The sequence below is a fragment of the Toxotes jaculatrix genome, chromosome 10, assembly GCF_017976425.1.
Source record: "Toxotes jaculatrix isolate fToxJac2 chromosome 10, fToxJac2.pri, whole genome shotgun sequence".
Lineage (NCBI taxonomy): Eukaryota > Metazoa > Chordata > Actinopteri > Toxotidae > Toxotes > Toxotes jaculatrix.
Genome location: NC_054403.1, coordinates 17110915 through 17136301, shown reverse-complemented (window position 1 = coordinate 17136301; position 25387 = coordinate 17110915). Strand labels below are relative to the sequence as shown.

Sequence of the window (25387 nt, the reverse complement as noted above, 5' to 3'; positions counted from 1 at the left end):
ACTATACTATGACGTTTTTTATGACTTTTAGAGGTCAAAAAAAATTTTGACTTTTTTTGTCCGATTTTGACGCCTTACTATACTATGACGTTTTTTATGACATTTTGACGTCAAAAAATTTTTTGACTTTTTTCGGCCGAAAAAAACGCCTTACTATACTATGACGTTTTTTATGACTTTTAGAGGTCAAAAAAATTTTTGACTTTTTTTGTCCGATTTTGACGCCTTACTATACTATGACGTTTTTTATGACTTTTGGAGGTCGAAAAATTTTTTGACTTTTTTTGACCGAAAAAAACGCCTTACTATACTATGACGTTTTTTATGACTTTTTTCGGCCGAAAAAAACGCCTTACTATACTATGACGTTTTTTATGACTTTTGGAGGTCGAAAAAATTTTTGACTTTTTTTGACCCAAAAAAACGCCTTACTATACTATGACGTTTTTTATGACATTTTGACGTCAAAAAATTTTTTGACTTTTTTCGGCCGAAAAAAACGCCTTACTATACTATGACGTTTTTTATGACTTTTGGAGGTCGAAAAAATTTTTGACTTTTTTTGACCGAAAAAAACGCCTTACTATACTATGACGTTTTTTATGACTTTTGGAGGTCGAAAATGTTTTTGACTTTTTTTGACCGAAAAAAACGCCTTACTATACTATGACGTTTTTTATGACATTTTGACGTCAAAAAAATTTTTGACTTTTTTCGGCCGAAAAAAACGCCTTACTATACTATGACGTTTTTTATGACTTTTAGAGGTCAAAAAAAATTTTGACTTTTTTTGTCCGATTTTGACGCCTTACTATACTATGATGTTTTTTATGACTTTTGGAGGTCAAAAAAATTTTTGACTTTTTTTGTCCGATTTTGACGCCTTACTATACTATGACGTTTTTTATGACTTTTGGAGGTCTAAGAAATTTTTGTCTTTTTTTGTCCGATTTTGACGCCTTACTATACTATGACTTTTTTATGACATTTGGAGATCAAAAAATTTTTTGACTTTTTTTGGCCAAAAAAAAACAGCTTACTATACTATGACTTTTTTTTATGACATTTTGACGTCAAAAAAAATTTTGACTTTTTTCGACCGAAAAAAACGCCTTACTATACTATGACTTTTTTTATGACATTTTGACGTCAAAAAAAATTTTGACTTTTTTCGGCCGAAAAAAACGCCTTACTATACTATGACGTTTTTTATGACTTTTGGAGGTCAAAAATTTTTTTGACTTTTTTTGTCCGATTTTGACGCCTTACTATACTATGACGTTTTTTATGACTTTTGGAGGTCGAAAAAATTTTTGACTTTTTTTGACCGAAAAAAACGCCTTACTATACTATGACGTTTTTTATGACTTTTGGAGGTCGAAAAAATGTTTGACTTTTTTTGACCGAAAAAAACGCCTTACTATACTATGACGTTTTTTATGACATTTTGACGTCAAAAATTTTTTTGACTTTTTTCGGCCGAAAAAAACGCCTTACTATACTATGACGTTTTTTATGACTTTTGGAGGTCGAAAAATTTTTTGACTTTTTTTGTCCGATTTTGACGCCTTACTATACTATGACGTTTTTTATGACTTTTGGAGGTCGAAAAAATTTTTGACTTTTTTTGACCGAAAAAAACGCCTTACTATACTATGACGTTTTTTATGACTTTTGGAGGTCGAAAAAATGTTTGACTTTTTTTGACCGAAAAAAACGCTTTACTATACTATGACGTTTTTTATGACATTTTGACGTCAAAAAATTTTTTGACTTTTTTCGGCCGAAAAAAACGCCTTACTATACTATGACGTTTTTTATGACTTTTAGAGGTCAAAAAAAATTTTGACTTTTTTTGTCCGATTTTGACGCCTTACTATACTATGACGTTTTTTATGACTTTTGGAGGTCAAAAAAATTTTTGACTTTTTTTGTCCGATTTTGACGCCTTACTATACTATGACGTTTTTTATGACTTTTGGAGGTCAAAAAAAATTTTGACATTTTTCGGCCGAAAAAAACGCCATACTATACTATGACATTTTTTGTGACTTTTGGAGGTCAAAAAAATTTTTGTCTTTCTTTGTCCGATTTTGACGCCTTACTATACTATGACTTTTTTATTACTTTTGGAGATCAAAAAAATTTTTGACTTTTTTCGGCCAAAAAAAACGCCTTACTATACTATGACGTTTTTTATGACAATTTGACGTCAAAAATTTTTTTGACTTTTTTCGGCCCAAAAAAACGCCTTACTATACTATGACGTTTTTTATGACATTTTGACGTCAAAAATTTTTTTGACTTTTTTCGGCCGAAAAAAACGCCTTACTATACTATGACGTTTTTTATGACTTTTGGAGGTCGAAAAAATTTTTGACTTTTTTTGACCGAAAAAAACGCCTTACTATACTATGACGTTTTTTATGACTTTTGGAGGTCGAAAAAATTTTTGACTTTTTTTGACCGAAAAAAACGCCTTACTATACTATGACGTTTTTTATGACATTTTGACGTCAAAAAATTTTTTGACTTTTTTCGGCCGAAAAAAACGCCTTACTATACTATGACGTTTTTTATGACTTTTAGAGGTCGAAAAAAATTTTGACTTTTTTTGTCCGATTTTGACGCCTTACTATACTATGATGTTTTTTATGACTTTTGGAGGTCAAAAAAAATTTTGACTTTTTTTGTCCGATTTTGACGCCTTACTATACTATGACGTTTTTTATGACTTTTGGAGGTCAAAAAAATTTTTGTCTTTTTTTGTCCGATTTTGACGCCTTACTATACTATGACTTTTTTATGACTTTTGGAGATCAAAAAAATTTTTGACTTTTTTCGGCCAAAAAAAAACACCTTACTATACTATGACGTTTTTTATGACATTTTGACGTCAAAAAAAATTTTGACTTTTTTCGGCCGAAAAAAACGCCTTACTATACTATGACTTTTTTTATGACATTTTGACGTCAAAAAAAATTTTGACTTTTTTCGGCCGAAAAAAACGCCTTACTATACTATGACGTTTTTTATGACTTTTGGAGGTCAAAAAATTTTTTGACTTTTTTTGTCCGATTTTGACGCCTTACTATACTATGACGTTTTTTATGACTTTTGGAGGTCAAAAAATTTTTTGACTTTTTTTGTCCGATTTTGACGCCTTACTATACTATGACGTTTTTAATGACATTTTGACGTCAAAAAAAATTTAGACTTTTTTCGGCCGAAAAAAACGCCTTACTATACTATGACTTTTTTTATGACTTTTGGAGGTCGAAAAAATTTTTGACTTTTTTTGACCGAAAAAAACGCCTTACTATACTATGACGTTTTTTATGACATTTTGACGTCAAAAAATTTTTTGACTTTTTTCGGCCGAAAAAAACGCCTTACTATACTATGACGTTTTTTATGACTTTTAGAGGTCAAAAAAAATTTTGACTTTTTTTGTCCGATTTTGACGCCTTACTATACTATGACGTTTTTTATGACTTTTGGAGATCAAAAAATTTTTGACTTTTTTCGGCCAAAAAAAACGCCTTACTATACTATGACTTTTTTTATGACATTTTGACGTCAAAAAAATTTTTGACTTTTTTCGGCCGAAAAAAACGCCTTACTATACTATGACTTTTTTTATGACATTTTGACGTCAAAAAAAATTTTGACTTTTTTCGGCCGAAAAAAACGCCTTACTATACTATGACGTTTTTTATGACTTTTGGAGGTCAAAAAAAATTTTGACTTTTTTTGTCCGAAAAAAACGCCTTACTATACTATGACGTTTTTTATGACTTTTGGAGGTCGAAAAAATTTTTGACTTTTTTTGACCGAAAAAAACGCCTTACTATACTATGACGTTTTTTATGACATTTTGACGTCGAAAAAATTTTTGACTTTTTTCGGCCGAAAAAAACGCCTTACTATACTATGACGTTTTTTATGACTTTTGGAGGTCAAAAAAAAAATTGACTTTTTTTGTCCGATTTTGACGCCTTACTATACTATGACGTTTTTTATGACTTTTGGAAGTCGAAAAAATTTTTGACTTTTTTCGACCGAAAAAAATGCCTTACTATACTATGACGTTTTTTTATGACATTTTGACGTCAAAAAAATGTTTGACTTTTTTCGGCCGAAAAAAACGCCTTACTATACTATGACGTTTTTTATGACTTTTGGAGGTCAAAAAATTTTTTGACTTTTTTTGTCAGATTTTGACGCCTTACCATACTATGACGTTTTTTATGAGTTTTGTAGGTCGAAAAAATTTTTGACTTTTTTCGACCGAAAAAAACGCCTTACTATACTATGACGTTTTTTATGACATTTTGACGTCAAAAAAATTTGTGGCTTTTTTCGGCCGAAAAAAACGCCTTACTATACTATGACGTTTTTTATGACATTTTGACGTCAAAAATTTTTTTGACTTTTTTCGGCTGAAAAAAACGCCTTACTATACTATGACGTTTTTTATGACTTTTGGAGGTCAAAAAAATTTTTGACTTTTTTTGTCCGATTTTGACGCCTTACTATACTATGACGTTTTTTATGACATTTTGATGTCAAAAAAATTTTTGACTTTTTTCGGCCGAAAAAAACGCCTTACTATACTATGACGTTTTTTATGACATTTTGACGTCAAAAAAATTTTTGACTTTTTTCGGCCGAAAAAAACGCCTTACTATACTATGACGTTTTTTATGACTTTTGGAGGTCAAAAAATTTTTTGACTTTTTTTGTCCGATTTTGACGCCTTACTATACTATGACGTTTTTTATGACATTTTGACGTCAAAAAAAAATTTGACTTTTTTTGTCCGATTTTGACGCCTTACTATACTATGACGTTTTTTATGACTTTTGGAGGTCAAAAAAATTTTTGACTTTTTTCGGCCGAAAAAAACGCCTTACTATACTATGACGTTTTTTATGACTTTTGGAGGTCAAAAAATTTTTTGTCTTTTTTTGTCCGATTTTGACGCCTTACTATACTATGACGTTTTTTATGACTTTTGGAGATCAAAAAAATTTTTGACTTTTTTCGGCCAAAAAAAACGCCTTACTATACTATGACTTTTTGACGTCAAAAAAATTTTTGACTTTTTTCGGCCGAAAAAAACGCCTATGACGTTTTTTATGACATTTTGACGTCAAAAATTTTTTTGACTTTTTTCGGCTGAAAAAAACGCCTTACTATACTATGACGTTTTTTATGACTTTTGGAGGTCAAAAAATTTTTTTACTTTTTTTGTCCGATTTTGACGCCTTACTATACTATGACGTTTTTTATGACATTTTGACGTCAAAAAAATTTTTGACTTTTTTTGTCCGATTTTGACGCCTTACTATACTATGACGTTTTTTATGACTTTTGGAGGTCAAAAAATTTTTTGACTTTTTTCGGCCAAAAAAAACGCCTTACTATACTATGACTTTTTGACGTCAAAAAATTTTTTGACTTTTTTCGGCCGAAAAAAACGCCTATGACGTTTTTTATGACATTTTGACGTCAAAAAAATTTTTGACTTTTTTCGGCTGAAAAAAACGCCTTACTATACTATGACGTTTTTTATGACTTTTGGAGGTCAAAAAAATTTTTGACTTTTTTTGTCCGATTTTGACGCCTTACTATAATATGATGTTTTTTATGACATTTTGACGTCAAAAAAAATTTTGACTTTTTTTGTCCGATTTTGACGCCTTACTATACTATGACGTTTTTTATGACTTTTGGAGGTCAAAAAATTTTTTGACTTTTTTCGGCCAAAAAAAACGCCTTACTATACTATGACTTTTTTTATGACATTTTGACGTCAAAAAAAATTTTGACTTTTTTCCGCCCAAAAAAAGGCCTTACTATACTATGACGTTTTTTATGACATTTTGACGTCAAAAAAATTTTTTGACTTTTTTCGGCCGAAAAAAAACGCCTTACTATACTATGACGTTTTTTATGACTTTTGGAGGTCAAAAAAATTTTTGACTTTTTTTGTCCGATTTTGACGCCTTACTATACTATGACGTTTTTTTTTTCTTTTGGAGGTCGAAAAAATTTTTGACTTTTTTTGACCGAAAAAAACGCCTTACTATACTATGACGTTTTTTATGACATTTTGACGTCGAAAAATTTTTTGACTTTTTTCGGCCGAAAAAAACGCCTTACTATACTATGACGTTTTTTATGACTTTTGGAGGTCAAAAAAAATTTTGACATTTTTTGTCCGATTTTGACGCCTTACTATACTATGACGTTTTTTATGACTTTTTGACGTCAAAAAAATTTTTGACTTTTTTTGACCGAAAAAAACGCCTTACTATACTATGACGTTTTTTATGACATTTTGACGTCAAAAAAATTTGTGACTTTTTTCGGCCGAAAAAAACGCCTTACTATACTATGACGTTTTTTATGACTTTTGGAGGTCAAAAAAAATTTTGACATTTTTTGTCCGAAAAAAACGCCTTACTATACTATGACGTTTTTTATGACTTTTGGAGGTCAAAAAAATTTTTGACTTTTTTTGTCCGATTTTGACGCCTTACTATACTATGACGTTTTTAATGACATTTTGACGTCAAAAAAAATTTAGACTTTTTTCGGCCGAAAAAAACGCCTTACTATACTATGACTTTTTTTATGACATTTTATACGTCAAAAAATTTTTTGACTTTTTTCGGCCGAAAAAAACGCCTTACTATACTATGACGTTTTTTATGACTTTTGGAGGTCGAAAAAATTTTTGACTTTTTTTGACCGAAAAAAACGCCTTACTATACTATGACGTTTTTTATGACTTTTGGAGGTCGAAAAAATTTTTGACTTTTTTTGACCGAAAAAAAACGCCTTACTATACTATGACGTTTTTTATGACATTTTGACGTCAAAAAAATTTTTGACTTTTTTCGGCCGAAAAAAACGCCTTACTATACTATGACGTTTTTTATGACTTTTAGAGGTCAAAAAAAATTTTTACTTTTTTTGTCCGATTTTGACGCCTTACTATACTATGATGTTTTTTATGACTTTTGGAGGTCAAAAAATTTTTTGACTTTTTTTGTCCGATTTTGACGCCTTACTATACTATGACGTTTTTTATGACTTTTGGAGGTCGAAAAAATTTTTTGACTTTTTTTGTCCGATTTTGACGCCTTACTATACTATGACGTTTTTAATGACATTTTGACGTCAAAAAAAATTTAGACTTTTTTCGGCCGAAAAAAACGCCTTACTATACTATGACTTTTTTTATGACATTTTGACGTCAAAAAATTTTTTGACTTTTTTCGGCCGAAAAAAACGCCTTACTATACTATGACGTTTTTTATGACTTTTGGAGGTCGAAAAAAATTTTGACATTTTTCGGCCAAAAAAAACGCCATACTATACTATGACGTTTTTTATGACTTTTGGAGGTCAAAAAAATTTTTGTCTTTTTTTGTCCGATTTTGACGCCTTACTATACTATGACTTTTTTATGACTTTTGGAGATCAAAAAAATTATTGACTTTTTTCGGCCAATAAAAAACACCTTACTATACTATGACTTTTTTTATGACATTTTGACGTCAAAAAAAATTTTGACTTTTTTCGGCCGAAAAAAACGCCTTACTATACTATGACTTTTTTTATGACATTTTGACGTCAAAAAAAATTTTGACTTCTTTCGGCCGAAAAAAACGCCTTACTATACTATGACGTTTTTTATGACTTTTGGAGGTCAAAAAATTTTTGACTTTTTTTGACCGAAAAAAACGCCTTACTATACTATGACGTTTTTTATGACTTTTAGAGGTCGAAAAAAATTTTGACTTTTTTTGTCCGATTTTGACGCCTTACTATACTATGATGTTTTTTATGACTTTTGGAGGTCAAAAAAAATTTTGACTTTTTTTGTCCGATTTTGACGCCTTACTATACTATGACGTTTTTTATGACTTTTGGAGGTCAAAAAAATTTTTGTCTTTTTTTGTCCGATTTTGACGCCTTACTATACTATGACTTTTTTATGACTTTTGGAGATCAAAAAAATTTTTGACTTTTTTCGGCCAAAAAAAAACACCTTACTATACTATGACGTTTTTTATGACATTTTGACGTCAAAAAAAATTTTGACTTTTTTCGGCCGAAAAAAACGCCTTACTATACTATGACTTTTTTTATGACATTTTGACGTCAAAAAAAATTTTGACTTTTTTCGGCCGAAAAAAACGCCTTACTATACTATGACGTTTTTTATGACTTTTGGAGGTCAAAAAAATTTTTGACTTTTTTTGTCCGATTTTGACGCCTTACTATACTATGACGTTTTTTATGACTTTTGGAGGTCAAAAATTTTTTTGACTTTTTTTGTCCGATTTTGACGCCTTACTATACTATGACGTTTTTAATGACATTTTGACGTCAAAAAAAATTTAGACTTTTTTCGGCCGAAAAAAACGCCTTACTATACTATGACTTTTTTTATGACTTTTGGAGGTCAAAAAAATTTTTGACTTTTTTTGACCGAAAAAAACGCCTTACTATACTATGACGTTTTTTATGACATTTTGACGTCAAAAAATTTTTTGACTTTTTTCGGCCGAAAAAAACGCCTTACTATACTATGACGTTTTTTTATGACTTTTAGAGGTCAAAAAAAATTTTGACTTTTTTTGTCCGATTTTGACGCCTTACTATACTATGACGTTTTTTATGACTTTTGGAGATCAAAAAATTTTTGACTTTTTTCGGCCAAAAAAAACACCTTACTATACTATGACTTTTTTTATGACATTTTGACGTCAAAAAAATTTTTGACTTTTTTCGGCCGAAAAAAACGCCTTACTATACTATGACGTTTTTTATGACTTTTGTAGGTCGAAAAAATTTTTGACTTTTTTCGACCGAAAAAAACGCCTTACTATACTATGACGTTTTTTATGACATTTTGACGTCAAAAAAATTTGTGACTTTTTTCGGCCGAAAAAAACGCCTTACTATACTATGACGTTTTTTATGACATTTTGACGTCAAAAATTTTTTTGACTTTTTTCGGCTGAAAAAAACGCCTTACTATACTATGACGTTTTTTATGACTTTTGGAGGTCAAAAAAATTTTTGACTTTTTTTGTCCGATTTTGACGCCTTACTATACTATGACGTTTTTTATGACATTTTGATGTCAAAAAAATTTTTGACTTTTTTCGGCCGAAAAAAACGCCTTACTATACTATGACGTTTTTTATGACATTTTGACGTCAAAAAAATTTTTGACTTTTTTCGGCCGAAAAAAACGCCTTACTATACTATGACGTTTTTTATGACTTTTGGAGGTCAAAAAATTTTTTGACTTTTTTTGTCCGATTTTGACGCCTTACTATACTATGACGTTTTTTATGACATTTTGACGTCAAAAAAAAATTTGACTTTTTTTGTCCGATTTTGACGCCTTACTATACTATGACGTTTTTTATGACTTTTGGAGGTCAAAAAAATTTTTGACTTTTTTCGGCCGAAAAAAACGCCTTACTATACTATGACGTTTTTTATGACTTTTGGAGGTCAAAAAATTTTTTGTCTTTTTTTGTCCGATTTTGACGCCTTACTATACTATGACGTTTTTTATGACTTTTGGAGATCAAAAAAATTTTTGACTTTTTTCGGCCAAAAAAAACGCCTTACTATACTATGACTTTTTGACGTCAAAAAAAATTTTGACTTTTTTCGGCCGAAAAAAACGCCTATGACGTTTTTTATGACATTTTGACGTCAAAAATTTTTTTGACTTTTTTCGGCTGAAAAAAACGCCTTACTATACTATGACGTTTTTTATGACTTTTGGAGGTCAAAAAAATTTTTGACTTTTTTTGTCCGATTTTGACGCCTTACTATACTATGACGTTTTTTATGACATTTTGACGTCAAAAAAATTTTTGACTTTTTTTGTCCGATTTTGACGCCTTACTATACTATGACGTTTTTTATGACTTTTGGAGGTCAAAAAATTTTTTGACTTTTTTCGGCCAAAAAAAACGCCTTACTATACTATGACTTTTTGACGTCAAAAAATTTTTTGACTTTTTTCGGCCGAAAAAAACGCCTATGACGTTTTTTATGACATTTTGACGTCAAAAAAATTTTTGACTTTTTTCGGCTGAAAAAAACGCCTTACTATACTATGACGTTTTTTATGACTTTTGGAGGTCAAAAAATTTTTTGACTTTTTTTGTCCGATTTTGACGCCTTACTATAATATGTTTTTTATGACATTTTGACGTCAAAAAAAATTTTGACTTTTTTTGTCCGATTTTGACGCCTTACTATACTATGACGTTTTTTATGACTTTTGGAGGTCAAAAAATTTTTTGACTTTTTTCGGCCAAAAAAAACGCCTTACTATACTATGACTTTTTTTATGACATTTTGACGTCAAAAAAAATTTTGACTTTTTTCCGCCCAAAAAAAGGCCTTACTATACTATGACGTTTTTTATGACTTTTGGAGGTCAAAAAAAATTTTGACTTTTTTTGTCCGATTTTGACGCTTTACTATACTATGACGTTTTTTATGACATTTTGACGTCAAAAAAAATTTTTGACTTTTTTCGGCCGAAAAAAAACGCCTTACTATACTATGACGTTTTTTATGACTTTTGGAGGTCAAAAAAATTTTTGACTTTTTTTGTCCGATTTTGACGCCTTACTATACTATGACGTTTTTTTTTTCTTTTGGAGGTCGAAAAAATTTTTGACTTTTTTTGACCGAAAAAAACGCCTTACTATACTATGACGTTTTTTATGACATTTTGACGTCGAAAAATTTTTTGACTTTTTTCGGCCGAAAAAAACGCCTTACTATACTATGACGTTTTTTATGACTTTTGGAGGTCAAAAAAAAAATTGACTTTTTTTGTCCGATTTTGACGCCTTACTATACTATGACGTTTTTTATGACTTTTGGAGGTCAAAAAAATTTTTGACTTTTTTTGACCGAAAAAAATGCCTTACTATACTATGACGTTTTTTATGACATTTTGACGTCAAAAAAATTTGTGACTTTTTTCGGCCGGAAAAAACGCCTTACTATACTATGACGTTTTTTATGACTTTTGGAGGTCAAAAAAAATTTTGACATTTTTTGTCCGAAAAAAACGCCTTACTATACTATGACGTTTTTTATGACTTTTGGAGGTCAAAAAAATTTTTGACTTTTTTTGTCCGATTTTGACGCCTTACTATACTATGACGTTTTTTATGACTTTTGGAGGTCAAAAAATTTTTTGACTTTTTTTGTCCGATTTTGACGCCTTACTATACTATGACGTTTTTAATGACATTTTGACGTCAAAAAAAATTTAGACTTTTTTCGGCCGAAAAAAACGCCTTACTATACTATGACTTTTTTTATGACATTTTGACGTCAAAAAATTTTTTGACTTTTTTCGGCCGAAAAAAACGCCTTACTATACTATGACGTTTTTTATGACTTTTGGAGGTCGAAAAAATTTTTGACTTTTTTTGACCGAAAAAAACGCCTTACTATACTATGACGTTTTTTATGACTTTTGGAGGTCGAAAAAATTTTTGACTTTTTTTGACCGAAAAAAACGCCTTACTATACTATGACGTTTTTTATGACATTTTGACGTCAAAAAAATTTTTGACTTTTTTCGGCCGAAAAAAAACGCCTTACTATACTATGACGTTTTTTATGACTTTTAGAGGTCAAAAAAAATTTTTACTTTTTTTGTCCGATTTTGACGCCTTACTATACTATGATGTTTTTTATGACTTTTGGAGGTCAAAAAATTTTTTGACTTTTTTTGTCCGATTTTGACGCCTTACTATACTATGACTTTTTTATGACTTTTGGAGGTCGAAAAAATTTTTGACTTTTTTTGACCGAAAAAAACGCCTTACTATACTATGACGTTTTTTATGACATTTTGACGTCAAAAAAAATTTTGACTTTTTTTGTCCGATTTTGACGCCTTACTATACTATGACGTTTTTTATGACATTTTGACGTCAAAAAAAATTTTGACTTTTTTTGGCCGAAAAAAACGCCTTACTATACAATGACGTTTTTTATGACTTTTAGAGGTCAAAAAAAATTTTGACTTTTTTTGTCCGATTTTGACGCCTTACTATACTATGACGTTTTTTATGACTTTTGGAGATCAAAAAAATTTTGACTTTTTTCGGCCAAAAAAAACGCCTTACTATACTATGACTTTTTTTATGACATTTTGACGTCAAAAAATTTTTTGACTTTTTTCGGCCGAAAAAAACGCCTTACTATACTATGACTTTTTTTATGACATTTTGACGTCAAAAAAAATTTTGACTTTTTTCGGCCGAAAAAAACGCCTTAATATACTATGACGTTTTTTATGACTTTTGGAGGTCAAAAAAAATTTTGACTTTTTTTGTCCGATTTTGACGCCTTACTATACTATGACGTTTTTTATGACTTTTGGAGGTCAAAAAATTTTTTGACTTTTTTTGTCCGATTTTGACGCCTTACTATACTATGACGTTTTTTATGACTTTTGGAGGTCGAAAAAATTTTTTGACTTTTTTTGTCCGATTTTGACGCCTTACTATACTATGACGTTTTTAATGACATTTTGACGTCAAAAAAAATTTAGACTTTTTTCGGCCGAAAAAAACGCCTTACTATACTATGACTTTTTTTATGACATTTTGACGTCAAAAAATTTTTTGACTTTTTTCGGCCGAAAAAAACGCCTTACTATACTATGACGTTTTTTATGACTTTTGGAGGTCGAAAAAAATTTTGACATTTTTCGGCCAAAAAAAACGCCATACTATACTATGACGTTTTTTATGACTTTTGGAGGTCAAAAAAATTTTTGTCTTTTTTTGTCCGATTTTGACGCCTTACTATACTATGACTTTTTTATGACTTTTGGAGATCAAAAAAATTATTGACTTTTTTCGGCCAATAAAAAACACCTTACTATACTATGACTTTTTTTATGACATTTTGACGTCAAAAAAAATTTTGACTTTTTTCGGCCGAAAAAAACGCCTTACTATACTATGACTTTTTTAATGACATTTTGACGTCAAAAAAAATTTTGACTTCTTTCGGCCGAAAAAAACGCCTTACTATACTATGACGTTTTTTATGACTTTTTTCGGCCGAAAAAAACGCCTTACTATACTATGACGTTTTTTATGACATTTTGACGTCAAAAAAATTTTTGACTTTTTTCGGCCGAAAAAAACGCCTTACTATACTATGACGTTTTTTATGACTTTTGGAGGTCAAAAAAAATTTTGACTTTTTTTGTCCGATTTTGACGCCTTACTATACTATGACGTTTTTTATGACTTTTGGAGGTCAAAAAAAATTTTGACTTTTTTCGGCCGAAAAAAAACGCCATACTATACTATGACATTTTTTATGACTTTTGGAGGTCAAAAAAATTTTTGTCTTTCTTTGTCCGATTTTGACGCCTTACTATACTATGACTTTTTTATGACTTTTGGAGATCAAAAAAATTTTTGACTTTTTTCGGCCAAAAAAAACGCCTTACTATACTATGACGTTTTTTATGACATTTTGACGTCAAAAAATTTTTTGACTTTTTTCGGCCGAAAAAAACGCCTTACTATACTATGACTTTTTTTATGACATTTTGACGTCAAAAAAATTTTTGACTTTTTTCGGCCGAAAAAAACGCCTTACTATACTATGACGTTTTTTATGACTTTTGGAGGTCGAAAAAATTTTTGACTTTTTTTGACCCAAAAAAACGCCTTACTATACTATGACGTTTTTTATGACATTTTGACGTCAAAAAAATTTTTGACTTTTTTCGGCCGAAAAAAACGCCTTACTATACTATGACGTTTTTTATGACTTTTGGAGGTCGAAAAAATTTTTGACTTTTTTTGACCGAAAAAAAACGCCTTACTATACTATGACGTTTTTTATGACTTTTGGAGGTCGAAAAAATTTTTGACTTTTTTTGACCGAAAAAAACGCCTTACTATACTATGACGTTTTTTATGACATTTTGACGTCAAAAAAATTTTTGACTTTTTTCGGCCGAAAAAAACGCCTTACTATACTATGACGTTTTTTATGACTTTTAGAGGTCAAAAAAAATTTTGACTTTTTTTGTCCGATTTTGACGCCTTACTATACTATGATGTTTTTTATGACTTTTGGAGGTCAAAAAAAATTTTGACTTTTTTTGTCCGATTTTGACGCCTTACTATACTATGACGTTTTTTATGACTTTTGGAGGTCGAAAAATTTTTTGACTTTTTTTGTCCGATTTTGACGCCTTACTATACTATGACGTTTTTTATGACATTTTGACGTCAAAAAAATTTTTGACTTTTTTCGGCCGAAAAAAACGCCTTACTATACTATGACGTTTTTTATGACTTTTAGAGGTCAAAAAAAATTTTGACTTTTTTTGTCCGATTTTGACGCCTTACTATACTATGACGTTTTTTATGACTTTTGGAGATCAAAAAAAATTTGACTTTTTTCCGCCAAAAAAAACGCCTTACTATACTATGACTTTTTTTATGACATTTTGACGTCAAAAATTTTTTTGACTTTTTTCGGCCGAAAAAAACGCCTTACTATACTATGACTTTTTTTATGACATTTTGACGTCAAAAAAATTTTTGACTTTTTTCGGCCGAAAAAAAACGCCTTACTATACTATGACGTTTTTTATGACTTTTGGAGGTCAAAAAAATTTTGACATTTTTTGTCCGAAAAAAACGCCTTACTATACTATGACGTTTTTTATGACTTTTGGAGGTCAAAAAAATTTTTGACTTTTTTTGTCCGAAAAAAACGCCTTACTATACTATGACGTTTTTTATGACTTTTGGAGGTCAAAAAATTTTTTGACTTTTTTTGTCCGATTTTGACGCCTTACTATACTATGACGTTTTTAATGACATTTTGACGTCAAAAAAAATTTAGACTTTTTTCGGCCGAAAAAAACGCCTTACTATACTATGACTTTTTTTATGACTTTTGGAGGTCGAAAAAATTTTTGACTTTTTTTGACCGAAAAAAACGCCTTACTATACTATGACGTTTTTTATGACATTTTGACGTCAAAAAATTTTTTGACTTTTTTCGGCCGAAAAAAACGCCTTACTATACTATGACGTTTTTTATGACTTTTAGAGGTCAAAAAAAATTTTGACTTTTTTTGTCCGATTTTGACGCCTTACTATACTATGACGTTTTTTATGACTTTTGGAGATCAAAAAAATTTTGACATTTTTCGGCCAAAAAAAACGCCATACTATACTATGACGTTTTTTATGACATTTTGACGTCGAATAAATTTTTGACTTTTTTCGGCCGAAAAAAACGCCTTACTATACTATGACGTTTTTTATGACTTTTGGAGGTCAAAAAAAAAATTGACTTTTTTTGTCCGATTTTGACGCCTTACTATACTATGACGTTTTTTATGACTTTTGGAGGTCGAAAAAATTTTTGACTTTTTTTGACCGAAAAAAATGCCTTACTATACTATGACGTTTTTTATGACATTTTGACGTCAAAAAAATGTTTGACTTTTTTCGGCCGAAAAAAACGCCTTACTATACTATGACGTTTTTTATGACTTTTGGAGGTCAAAAAATTTTTTGACTTTTTTTGTCAGATTTTGACGCCTTACCATACTATGACGTTTTTTATGACTTTTGTAGGTCGAAAAATTTTTTGACTTTTTTCGACCGAAAAAAACGCCTTACTATACTATGACGTTTTTTATGACATTTTGACGTCAAAAAAATTTGTGACTTTTTTCAGCCGAAAAAAACGCCTTACTATACTATGACGTTTTTTATGACATTTTGACGTCAAAAATTTTTTTGACTTTTTTCGGCTGAAAAAAACGCCTTACTATACTATGACGTTTTTTATGACTTTTGGAGGTCAAAAAATTTTTGACTTTTTTTTTCCGATTTTGACGCCTTACTATACTATGACGTTTTTTATGACATTTTGACGTCAAAAAAATTTTTGACTTTTTTCGGCCGAAAAAAACGCCTTACTATACTATGACGTTTTTTATGACATTTTGACGTCAAAAAAATTTTTGACTTTTTTCGGCCGAAAAAAACGCCTTACTATACTATGACGTTTTTTATGACTTTTGGAGGTCAAAAAATTTTTTGACTTTTTTTGTCCGATTTTGACGCCTTACTATACTATGACGTTTTTTATGACATTTTGACGTCAAAAAAAAATTTGACTTTTTTTGTCCGATTTTGACGCCTTACTATACTATGACGTTTTTTATGACTTTTGGAGGTCAAAAAAATTTTTGACTTTTTTCGGCCGAAAAAAACGCCTTACTATACTATGACGTTTTTTATGACTTTTGGAGGTCAAAAAATTTTTTGTCTTTTTTTGTCCGATTTTGACGCCTTACTATACTATGACGTTTTTTATGACTTTTGGAGATCAAAAAAATTTTTGACTTTTTTCGGCCAAAAAAAACGCCTTACTATACTATGACTTTTTGACGTCAAAAAAAATTTTGACTTTTTTCGGCCGAAAAAAACGCCTATGACGTTTTTTATGACATTTTGACGTCAAAAATTTTTTTGACTTTTTTCGGCTGAAAAAAACGCCTTACTATACTATGACGTTTTTTATGACTTTTGGAGGTCAAAAAAATTTTTGACTTTTTTTGTCCGATTTTGACGCCTTACTATACTATGACGTTTTTTATGACATTTTGACGTCAAAAAATTTTTTGACTTTTTTTGTCCGATTTTGACGCCTTACTATACTATGACGTTTTTTATGACTTTTGGAGGTCAAAAAATTTTTTGACTTTTTTCGGCCAAAAAAAACGCCTTACTATACTATGACTTTTTGACGTCAAAAAAAATTTTGACTTTTTTCGGCCGAAAAAAACGCCTATGACGTTTTTTATGACATTTTGACGTCAAAAAATTTTTTGACTTTTTTCGGCTGAAAAAAACGCCTTACTATACTATGACGTTTTTTATGACTTTTGGAGGTCAAAAAAATTTTTGACTTTTTTTGTCCGATTTTGACGCCTTACTATAATATGATGTTTTTTATGACATTTTGACGTCAAAAAAAATTTTGACTTTTTTTGTCCGATTTTGACGCCTTACTATACTATGACGTTTTTTATGACTTTTGGAGGTCAAAAAATTTTTTGACTTTTTTCGGCCAAAAAAAACGCCTTACTATACTATGACTTTTTTTATGACATTTTGACGTCAAAAAAAATTTTGACTTTTTTCCGCCCAAAAAAAGGCCTTACTATACTATGACGTTTTTTATGACTTTTGGAGGTCAAAAAAAATTTTGACTTTTTTTGTCCGATTTTGACGCTTTACTATACTATGACGTTTTTTATGACATTTTGACGTCAAAAAAAATTTTTGACTTTTTTCGGCCGAAAAAAAACGCCTTACTATACTATGACGTTTTTTATGACTTTTGGAGGTCAAAAAATTTTTTGACTTTTTTTGTCCGATTTTGACGCCTTACTATACTATGACGTTTTTTTTTTCTTTTGGAGGTCGAAAAAATTTTTGACTTTTTTTGACCGAAAAAAACGCCTTACTATACTATGACGTTTTTTATGACATTTTGACGTCAAAAAATTTTTTGACTTTTTTTGTCCGATTTTGACGCCTTACTATACTATGACGTTTTTTATGACTTTTGGAGGTCAAAAAATTTTTTGACTTTTTTTGTCCGATTTTGACGCCTTACTATACTATGACGTTTTTTATGACATTTTGACGTCAAAAAAAATTTGGACTTTTTTCGGCCGAAAAAAACGCCTTACTATACTATGACGTTTTTTATGACTCTTGGAGGTCAAAAAAAATTTTGACTTTTTTTGACCGATTTTGACACCTTACTATAGTATGACGTTTTTGATGACATTTTGAGGTCAAAAAAATTTTGACTTTTTTTTGGCCGATTTTGACGCCTTACTATAGTATGACGTTTTTATGACATTTTGAGGCCAAAAAAAATTTTGACTTTTTTTGGCCGATTTTGACGCCTTACGGCCTTATCAAGTGTTTTATGACATTTTGAGGTCTTACTAAAACGTATTTTGAAGCCTTACAGCTGTATGACTTGTTTTATGGCATTTTGGTCTGTTGTCAAAATGTCATGTTGGTTTAGCCTTTTTGCACTCATGCCACAATCTAAGAAATAATAAGATTAATTAATATAACTTTAAAGACAATTGACAGAGATATACTCACAGTAAGTGTGACTGAGGCCAGCAGCAGGATCACTGAATACACCAGACCTTTGCTGTTGATTGTCACCTTAAAACACATCAAACAAAACATTTAGATGTTGTTTCAAAATCTTAAAACGTCTTATAATGTTCTTTCAGTTTATTCTAGGCTTTGTTCTATAGCTAAATGTAGTAGTTTATCATACTTGCTACAGAAACGTTCTTAAAACTTCATCATTAAAACTGCAACATTTTTATTGGCCAGTTTTGAGCATAAAAAAGTTGATATGGTGAACTTGTTAGCAAACAGTTGCTCATTTACACATCCAGCAGTTAGAGAGCAACAATATTACTCATTTGGAGTCATTTTTGTGTTCTTGTGATGGATGTAAATCTAATATTCACTCTCTTTTACCTCTGTTTTGGTCTCCAACACCTCCCCTGAGGAAATTATCTGGCTCCTCAGTTTTTTTGATGAAAACTGCTGCCTTGTGCAGCTAAAACGATGCTATGAGAGCAGTTAGAGAGCAGTAGTTATTGTGTGAATCGCAGCACAAGAATTTGGTTTGTGTCTTAACCACTAGGCCACTGGATTCCTCACCATAGCAGTTTATGTTATAGTTTTAAAAGGGGAGGGTTCCCAACCCTGAACGTGTGCAGGATATCATTATGTTTTTAGACTCATGGATCACATTGGCTGTCTAAGACATGAGGCAAAGAGAACAGCTGGTCTTACTACTGATCCATAGCTGACTATGAGAGTCCTCAGCGCCCAGGGGAAGCCCAGGCCCAGCAGCACATCAAAGATATTACTACCAATGGAGTTAGACACGGCCATGTCGCCCATTCCTGCAACAATTGACACAAACACAAAGTGGAACTCATGAAAATATATAGACACTTAACTGATATTGAATATCCAGTCAAACAGCTTTAGTTTTTATTATGTTCACATCCTCATCTTCCATTACTCATTTTACGTATAGCTTAGTTTTGCTGCAAACGAAAATGGGCAAACAAGCAAAATGAGTAAATGTTTTTAATCAACAGTTTAAATGCGTGTTGAGGCAGATTAAAAACACACACACTCACCTTGTCGGGCGACGATGAGGCTGGCCATACAGTCAGGGACACTGGTGCCTGCTGCCAGAAAAGTGATGCCCATGATAACTTCTGGGATTCCAAGTGTGTAGCTGATTATGGTCACCTACATATAAGAAGGTAGGTTTATGTGTATTCTTGTCTCTCTCTCTGTGTGTGTGTGTGTGTCCTCCTGCATCCGTGCATTTCGTACCATCCAGACCATGAGGTAGGAGAAGAGGGCTATCCAAAGGGTGGAGGACAGGAAGGTGAGCAGATACCAGCGCTCCCACCGCGGCAGGTTACAGTTGGGGATGGTGCAGTGCAGCAGGACGCTCAGGGGCCAGGAGATCAGCCACTTCAGACGCATACACCAGCTGTCTGAGGACGTGATGAAAACACACACAAGTTCCCCCACAGGAGTCATTACAGATCCATCTAAACCGTTAAATAATTCAGCCTGGATGTGCTCGAGCCTTAGTGCTATCTCTCTTTAATTAGCTCCATCTATTACGCTGAAAAACATTAGAGCTGAAGCAGGAGGTCTGAGTTGAGACTTGTTTGTTGAATAAATACAAAGGCAACAAACGGTCTGAGTTATGGGTGATAGCAAACCTACTTGTCCAAAGAGGTCCTGAGAAATATTTTAGCTTTAGTCAGATATTTGACTCATAAAAGAGTGTGGCAGCAGTTTGTAGAGAAACCTCACTTCTTGTGCCCCCTGATCAGTTTTTCCGGTATTTTTCTATCAAAAGTCATATTTTTCAGCCTTGTGTAATTGTCTATCCAATAGGGTGTGTCCACCACAAGGAACCATCCCAGGGGACCAAGAGCCTAATGAGAAGCTCGGGAATCTGCATTTTGACCAAATGAATCAGGGACTAAATTTAGTTCCAGGTGCTAAAAAAACAGTCCCTGTCATAGCAGAGTCATTCATTACATCCTCTCAGCGTCTGTCACTGGACTTATCTTCATGGTTCTTCAGATGTAGTTGAAATGCAAACAAGAAAGTGCTGTTTGATCAAAAACAGGCTATAAGTCAGTCTTACCTTGTAAATACGAAATGAGGTTTATGCAGCAGGTAAACTTCAGTGTTAGTAGCAAGTTTGAGGTAAATTTAGTGTAGAGTAAGGGCTGGGGTATTCTCCATCAGAACTAGAGGATGTGATATTGCTAAAAATACAGAGACAACAGCACATATTTTTAGACTGTCTCCCCTGGAAGACATTTATAGTGTTGTCAGACTGTTGGTTTCAGAAAGTTACAGACAATGGTCAGAGACAGACTCCCTCTTATACCACACTGGGAAGGCGTGAGGGGAGGACAATTCTAAAGCTATCTCACATCTGACAAACAGTTCTGACAGAGTATACTGGCCCCTTAAGAGGGTACCTTTGTATGAAGCTGGCTAATAGTTATCATATCAATGCTAGCTGTTTTCAAGAAATGAAGCAATAAAAATATTAATTTTAACTGAGATTCAGAAAAACGTGTTAGTCAGAAAAACGTTACTCCTGTAACCTCAGAGATTTCATTCAAATAATAAAATGAGTTCACATAACAATGCAGACACGTGTGGACACGTGTCTGCTCTCAAGAACCACTCACCTGGCAGAACGAAGGGTTTGAAAGGAGCGTTCTCCTCCTCTCTTTCCTCCTGCTCTTCCTCCTCTTCCTCTTCTTCTTTTGGCTGTGCTCCCCCACCTGTCTCCCCCACGATCTCTTTACCCCTCTCCCTCTCTCCCTCCGGCATCTGCCTGTCTCCCTCGGCCACCGTCCCGTTCTCCCTCCCCCACAGCCCACTAGCACCTAAACCCTCCTCTCCTGAAGCGGCCCCCTCCTCTGGGCCAACCCGAGCACGTATCAGCCTCTGCCTCTGTGGGTGGGTGAGACAAGTCAGAGAAAACACAAAAGGAAAATGAAAAAAAAAAAAAAAAAAAAAAAAAAAAAAAAAAAGACAAAAACAAATTGACATGAGATACACTGCAGCAAGTTTATGGAAATGACTTGATCTGACTGTACATAACAATATGAGAACTGGCAGGAGGAGTGATTATGCAGCCAGGCATGTCTTCACATTCACTGGGGGGGGATTTGGAAAGCGTTGATTAGGGGCATGGCACAGAGCAGGGGCAGCATTGGCAGTTGCACTTTAATTTGGCACTGGAAATGGCAAGCGCACATGCAGGAGAGCCGAGAGAGCGAGGAAGCAGATTTGGAGATTGAGTTCTCGTCTGCTGGGATAATATTATGCATTAAGCAGTGATCTGTCTGTGTTTGTTTCTTTGTGTGCTTATTACATGGTGTCCATCTAACAACAGCAAACAGGATGGTGATTGATATGCCAGCACATATCTCCCCAGCTTTAAGTCTATTTACTGGGAATGCACTAATCCAACTTATTGTCTCCTAGCATCTCAGCTTAGGATACCGATGCTGAGAACTGATCCTAAACCCGTGCTCTGTTATTCCCAAATTTAAAATCTGTAAACTTCACTGTGTGATGACCCCAGGGGTTGCCATGGCACTGAATCCTGAACTGTCTGATCTGCTAAATATTGGTTAGAATGAGAGGAAGACTGGGGTGTAACAGACAGGTGCATCCCCATTATTTACCTACGTGCTGTGCTAAAACTGTGTTTGACTAAATATAATTAACATAAACAAATGATGCCACCATCAAGCTCAATACCATGTTTTATAGCCTCTAAACTGCCTTTTACATCAGGTTGGTAGAACAGGTAGGACGTCACTTTTCCCCCAGGACAAACGGAGATAAAGCTAAAGAATTTCTCATCCAACACAGAAGGAAAGGGTAAAGGAAGGAGTAAATATCTCTACAGTTCTGTAAAGGAAAAGTAAAAGAGAAAGAAGCAGAGTCAATCTGCGACCAATTTCTCACTCCATTCTTCATAGAAATGAAAAGACAAAGACGATTTTTACTCTCAGCGTGAACAAATTAACCTTCAGTTGGATTTGATACGTTGGTTTAAACACACCCAGTAAACAGAGCTGTGTGTCACAATATTTCACTATATTTACAGTAATTTTACCAAGATGCTGATTACATGTTATTGTTTAAAAGGCTGCACATGCACACATTTAAATACCCACCGAAACTGGCTGAACAAACCAGGGGAACTTGACATTATGTGAAGGGTGTGAGCGCGTGCAGTGTACCTCATTGATGACCATGCGTCCTGCCATGCGCAGGCGGGTGAAGGGGGGGAAATGCGGGGTGATGAGAAGGCGGAGGCTTGCCTCTGAGAAGGAGAGCTGGTGGGGGTGCAGGTTCAGCAGCTCGTCCACCATCACCACCCCAGAGTCCTGACCGGCCACCACACACGAGTCTGGGGAAACCGAGAGGAGATGGACAAATATTAACAGGAGATAAAAACAGAAAGGAGAAGATAGTTTGTTTAGGCACATGTAGGAAAAGACAAGAGTTTGAGTAAGAAAGATGAAGACATATAGGACAGAGTGTCAGAGAGATAAAAAATGGAGAAAAATCTTGTCCATCAAAGTGATCTAGTTCTATTTCAGCCTGCAGGGAATACACAGAGGAACAGAAATGGGTTGGACTGGCAGCCTAAAACTGTGTCACTAGGTCTGCTGAACGCAGCTCAGAGACTGAGGGAACTTTCTGATGTTTTCCATGTACACATGCACAAACACCAGCTCCTGCACCTGGCTTAAGAGGCACCATGTCATTGTCGCAGTCTCCAATGTTTCCGACAGCAGTCGTCCGTCGCAGACTGCTCAAACACGGCTGACCTGCCCTGCAGTGTCTCTCAACCAGGCTGCACAGAGACCTGTTGAACCTATACAAGAGACAGACACACAAAAGATTTGTGTCTCTAGTGAGTGTGGAGCATGTGGTGGGTTGATACCAACAGGATGGAAATGTGAAGAAAAGAGAAGGAGACTCACTTCATGATGATTATGTAGATTCCATACATAGAGATCAGTATGATGGTCTCCCACCTGAGACATGCATGCGAACACCAACACAGATTCATAAATACCACATTCATCTCAATGTTGAATCCCAATCTGTTATCCACACAACAGAGGCTACTGAACCGTTAACGTTTCATTATAGTCTTACCACATGACTTTTTCATCATAGATGACCTGCAAATAAAATGAAAATATGCTTAAATTACACCTCAAAAACTCACTTTACATGTCTAATCAAAGGAACATTAAAGAAATATACTATTTAGATAATATTGGTCAATATAAAAGACAATATTAGCTGTAAAACATTTTTTAATACAAATATATAAGTATTGGTGTATAAATGTGCTGATATGTACCAAAACACTGCTGTACAGAAAAGGCAATAAGTCTGAGGTAATTTAGAAACCCATCATAACATAGCTTCTCCACCAGAGAGAACTAAGTAATTAAGCTTATTTTTCAACTGTAAACTGTCCCTCTCAGCACATTTCACAATTTTTAAAGGGATTCTTTAAAAAAAAACAAAAAAAAGCCAAATAGAGATACATCATCCATAAACTCTCAAATATCAATATCTGTAATGGCCCCAAAAATCCAGCATTAGTGGGATTTTATATTTATATCATATATCAAATAGCATGAAGTGAGAGGTTTCTCTCTACTGTTGGCAAGATATAGTTTTTGGTCTCACAAATCTAAGTGTTACAGTAAAAATTAAAATCCCATTAATTAAATGGCCAATAAACATCAAACGCCGACCAATCTTTTAAAAATCGATCAATCTAAAAAAAGAGCAGAGTGTGAATGCAGTCATAGTTTGACTAGAGGCTTTCTCACCAGGATAAGCACCAGTATGGACAGGATGTAGAAAACAGCATCACGAAACAGAGGCCACCAGGTCAGAGAGATAGGCTGGAGAGACACATAGTACATTTACATTAAGCACGCTGCACAACATTAAAATCCTGTGATGGCTGTGTTTCTGGTTAGCAGAAAAAAACCTAATCACTGATAAGCATCTATTCAGTCATTTGGAAGAGGTGAGGTTAGTCCAGGGTGTGTACCTGTTTGGAGAAGATGCCACAGATGCCGATGATGACCAGGATGTTAAAGACAGCTGATCCCACAATAGTTCCCACACCCACATCTCCCTTTGTGATAAACACGCCTAACAGCACAAAAGAGTTAAGAACCATAAATCATTGGAAAAAAAAAAAAAATTAATGTGACAGTGCTGAAGAAGTAATGGATTGTGTCTCCCTCCCACACATATTTAGTGAACTAAGTTAGACATTGTCTCCTCTGAACAGAAATATTACATTTTTGGGTCATAACCACAGGGGCTGGGCAGACGTGTTTTATCTTTACTGATTGTGTAATATTTGCTGAATATTGCCTAAAGTCATCCCATTACTTATCAAAGCCACTCGTTTTTCTTTTGAGAATAAAATAGAATATTTTAGTGGCGATACATGAAGAAATGCTCTTTAACCACATGTATCTGGAAGGAATATTTTTTTCATCCTTTTAAATCGCAGAAAGATATTTGTTTCCAGCGACATGGCCATTTTAATAAACTGTACCTTATATCCTCTATCAAAGGGCACTAGAGATGAGTCCTCTAGGCACTGTAGAACCTTTTTTTTATTGCATCTAGCATAAATCTCCTGTATTGTTCTAGTTTTTCACATTTCCAAAACATATGTGCGATGGGGAAAAAAAGAACATCTTGGCGATGGAAGTAATTTACCTGTGAGCTGACAAACTATAAAGCAAAATGAAACTCTCCTCATCGTCTACTTCATACCTGAAATGGGCCAATCAGTTCTTCTGCCTATATACACTTGACTTTTCTTAGTGCTCATCAGGTGAAGATGCATATGATTGCAGGTAATTGTAACGTTGATGGAGCAGTCATTGGGCTGACCCATCAGACTGAGTAACTGATTGGAAAAGCGTCATACTGACCAATCAGAGAGGTGAAGAGCTCGGGGGCGGAGCTCCCAGCTGCCATGAAGGTTGCCCCGGCAACATCCTGACTGAGCTGGAGGTTCTAGAGGACAAAGGAGATCAAACAGCTTAAAGAATAAGGCTGGT

The 25387-nt window shown here is 33.1% G+C and overlaps 1 protein-coding gene across 1 annotated transcript in view; it reads right to left on the bottom strand.

Moving 5' to 3' along the window:
- slc24a6a (solute carrier family 24 member 6a) overlaps positions 1 to 25387 on the bottom strand; it is a 42421-nt gene that overhangs the window by 12942 nt on the left and 4092 nt on the right. The window contains exons 5-16 of the mRNA XM_041048080.1: positions 25259 to 25343; positions 24355 to 24458; positions 24128 to 24202; positions 23436 to 23461; positions 23258 to 23311; positions 22997 to 23148; positions 22508 to 22677; positions 20936 to 21203; positions 19542 to 19708; positions 19340 to 19454; positions 18984 to 19096; positions 18270 to 18335 (exon numbers count right to left, since the gene is read on the bottom strand). Of these exons, the coding sequence (XP_040904014.1) occupies positions 18270 to 18335; positions 18984 to 19096; positions 19340 to 19454; positions 19542 to 19708; positions 20936 to 21203; positions 22508 to 22677; positions 22997 to 23148; positions 23258 to 23311; positions 23436 to 23461; positions 24128 to 24202; positions 24355 to 24458; positions 25259 to 25343 (1395 nt within the window). The remainder of the gene's footprint in view (positions 1 to 18269; positions 18336 to 18983; positions 19097 to 19339; positions 19455 to 19541; positions 19709 to 20935; positions 21204 to 22507; positions 22678 to 22996; positions 23149 to 23257; positions 23312 to 23435; positions 23462 to 24127; positions 24203 to 24354; positions 24459 to 25258; positions 25344 to 25387) is intronic.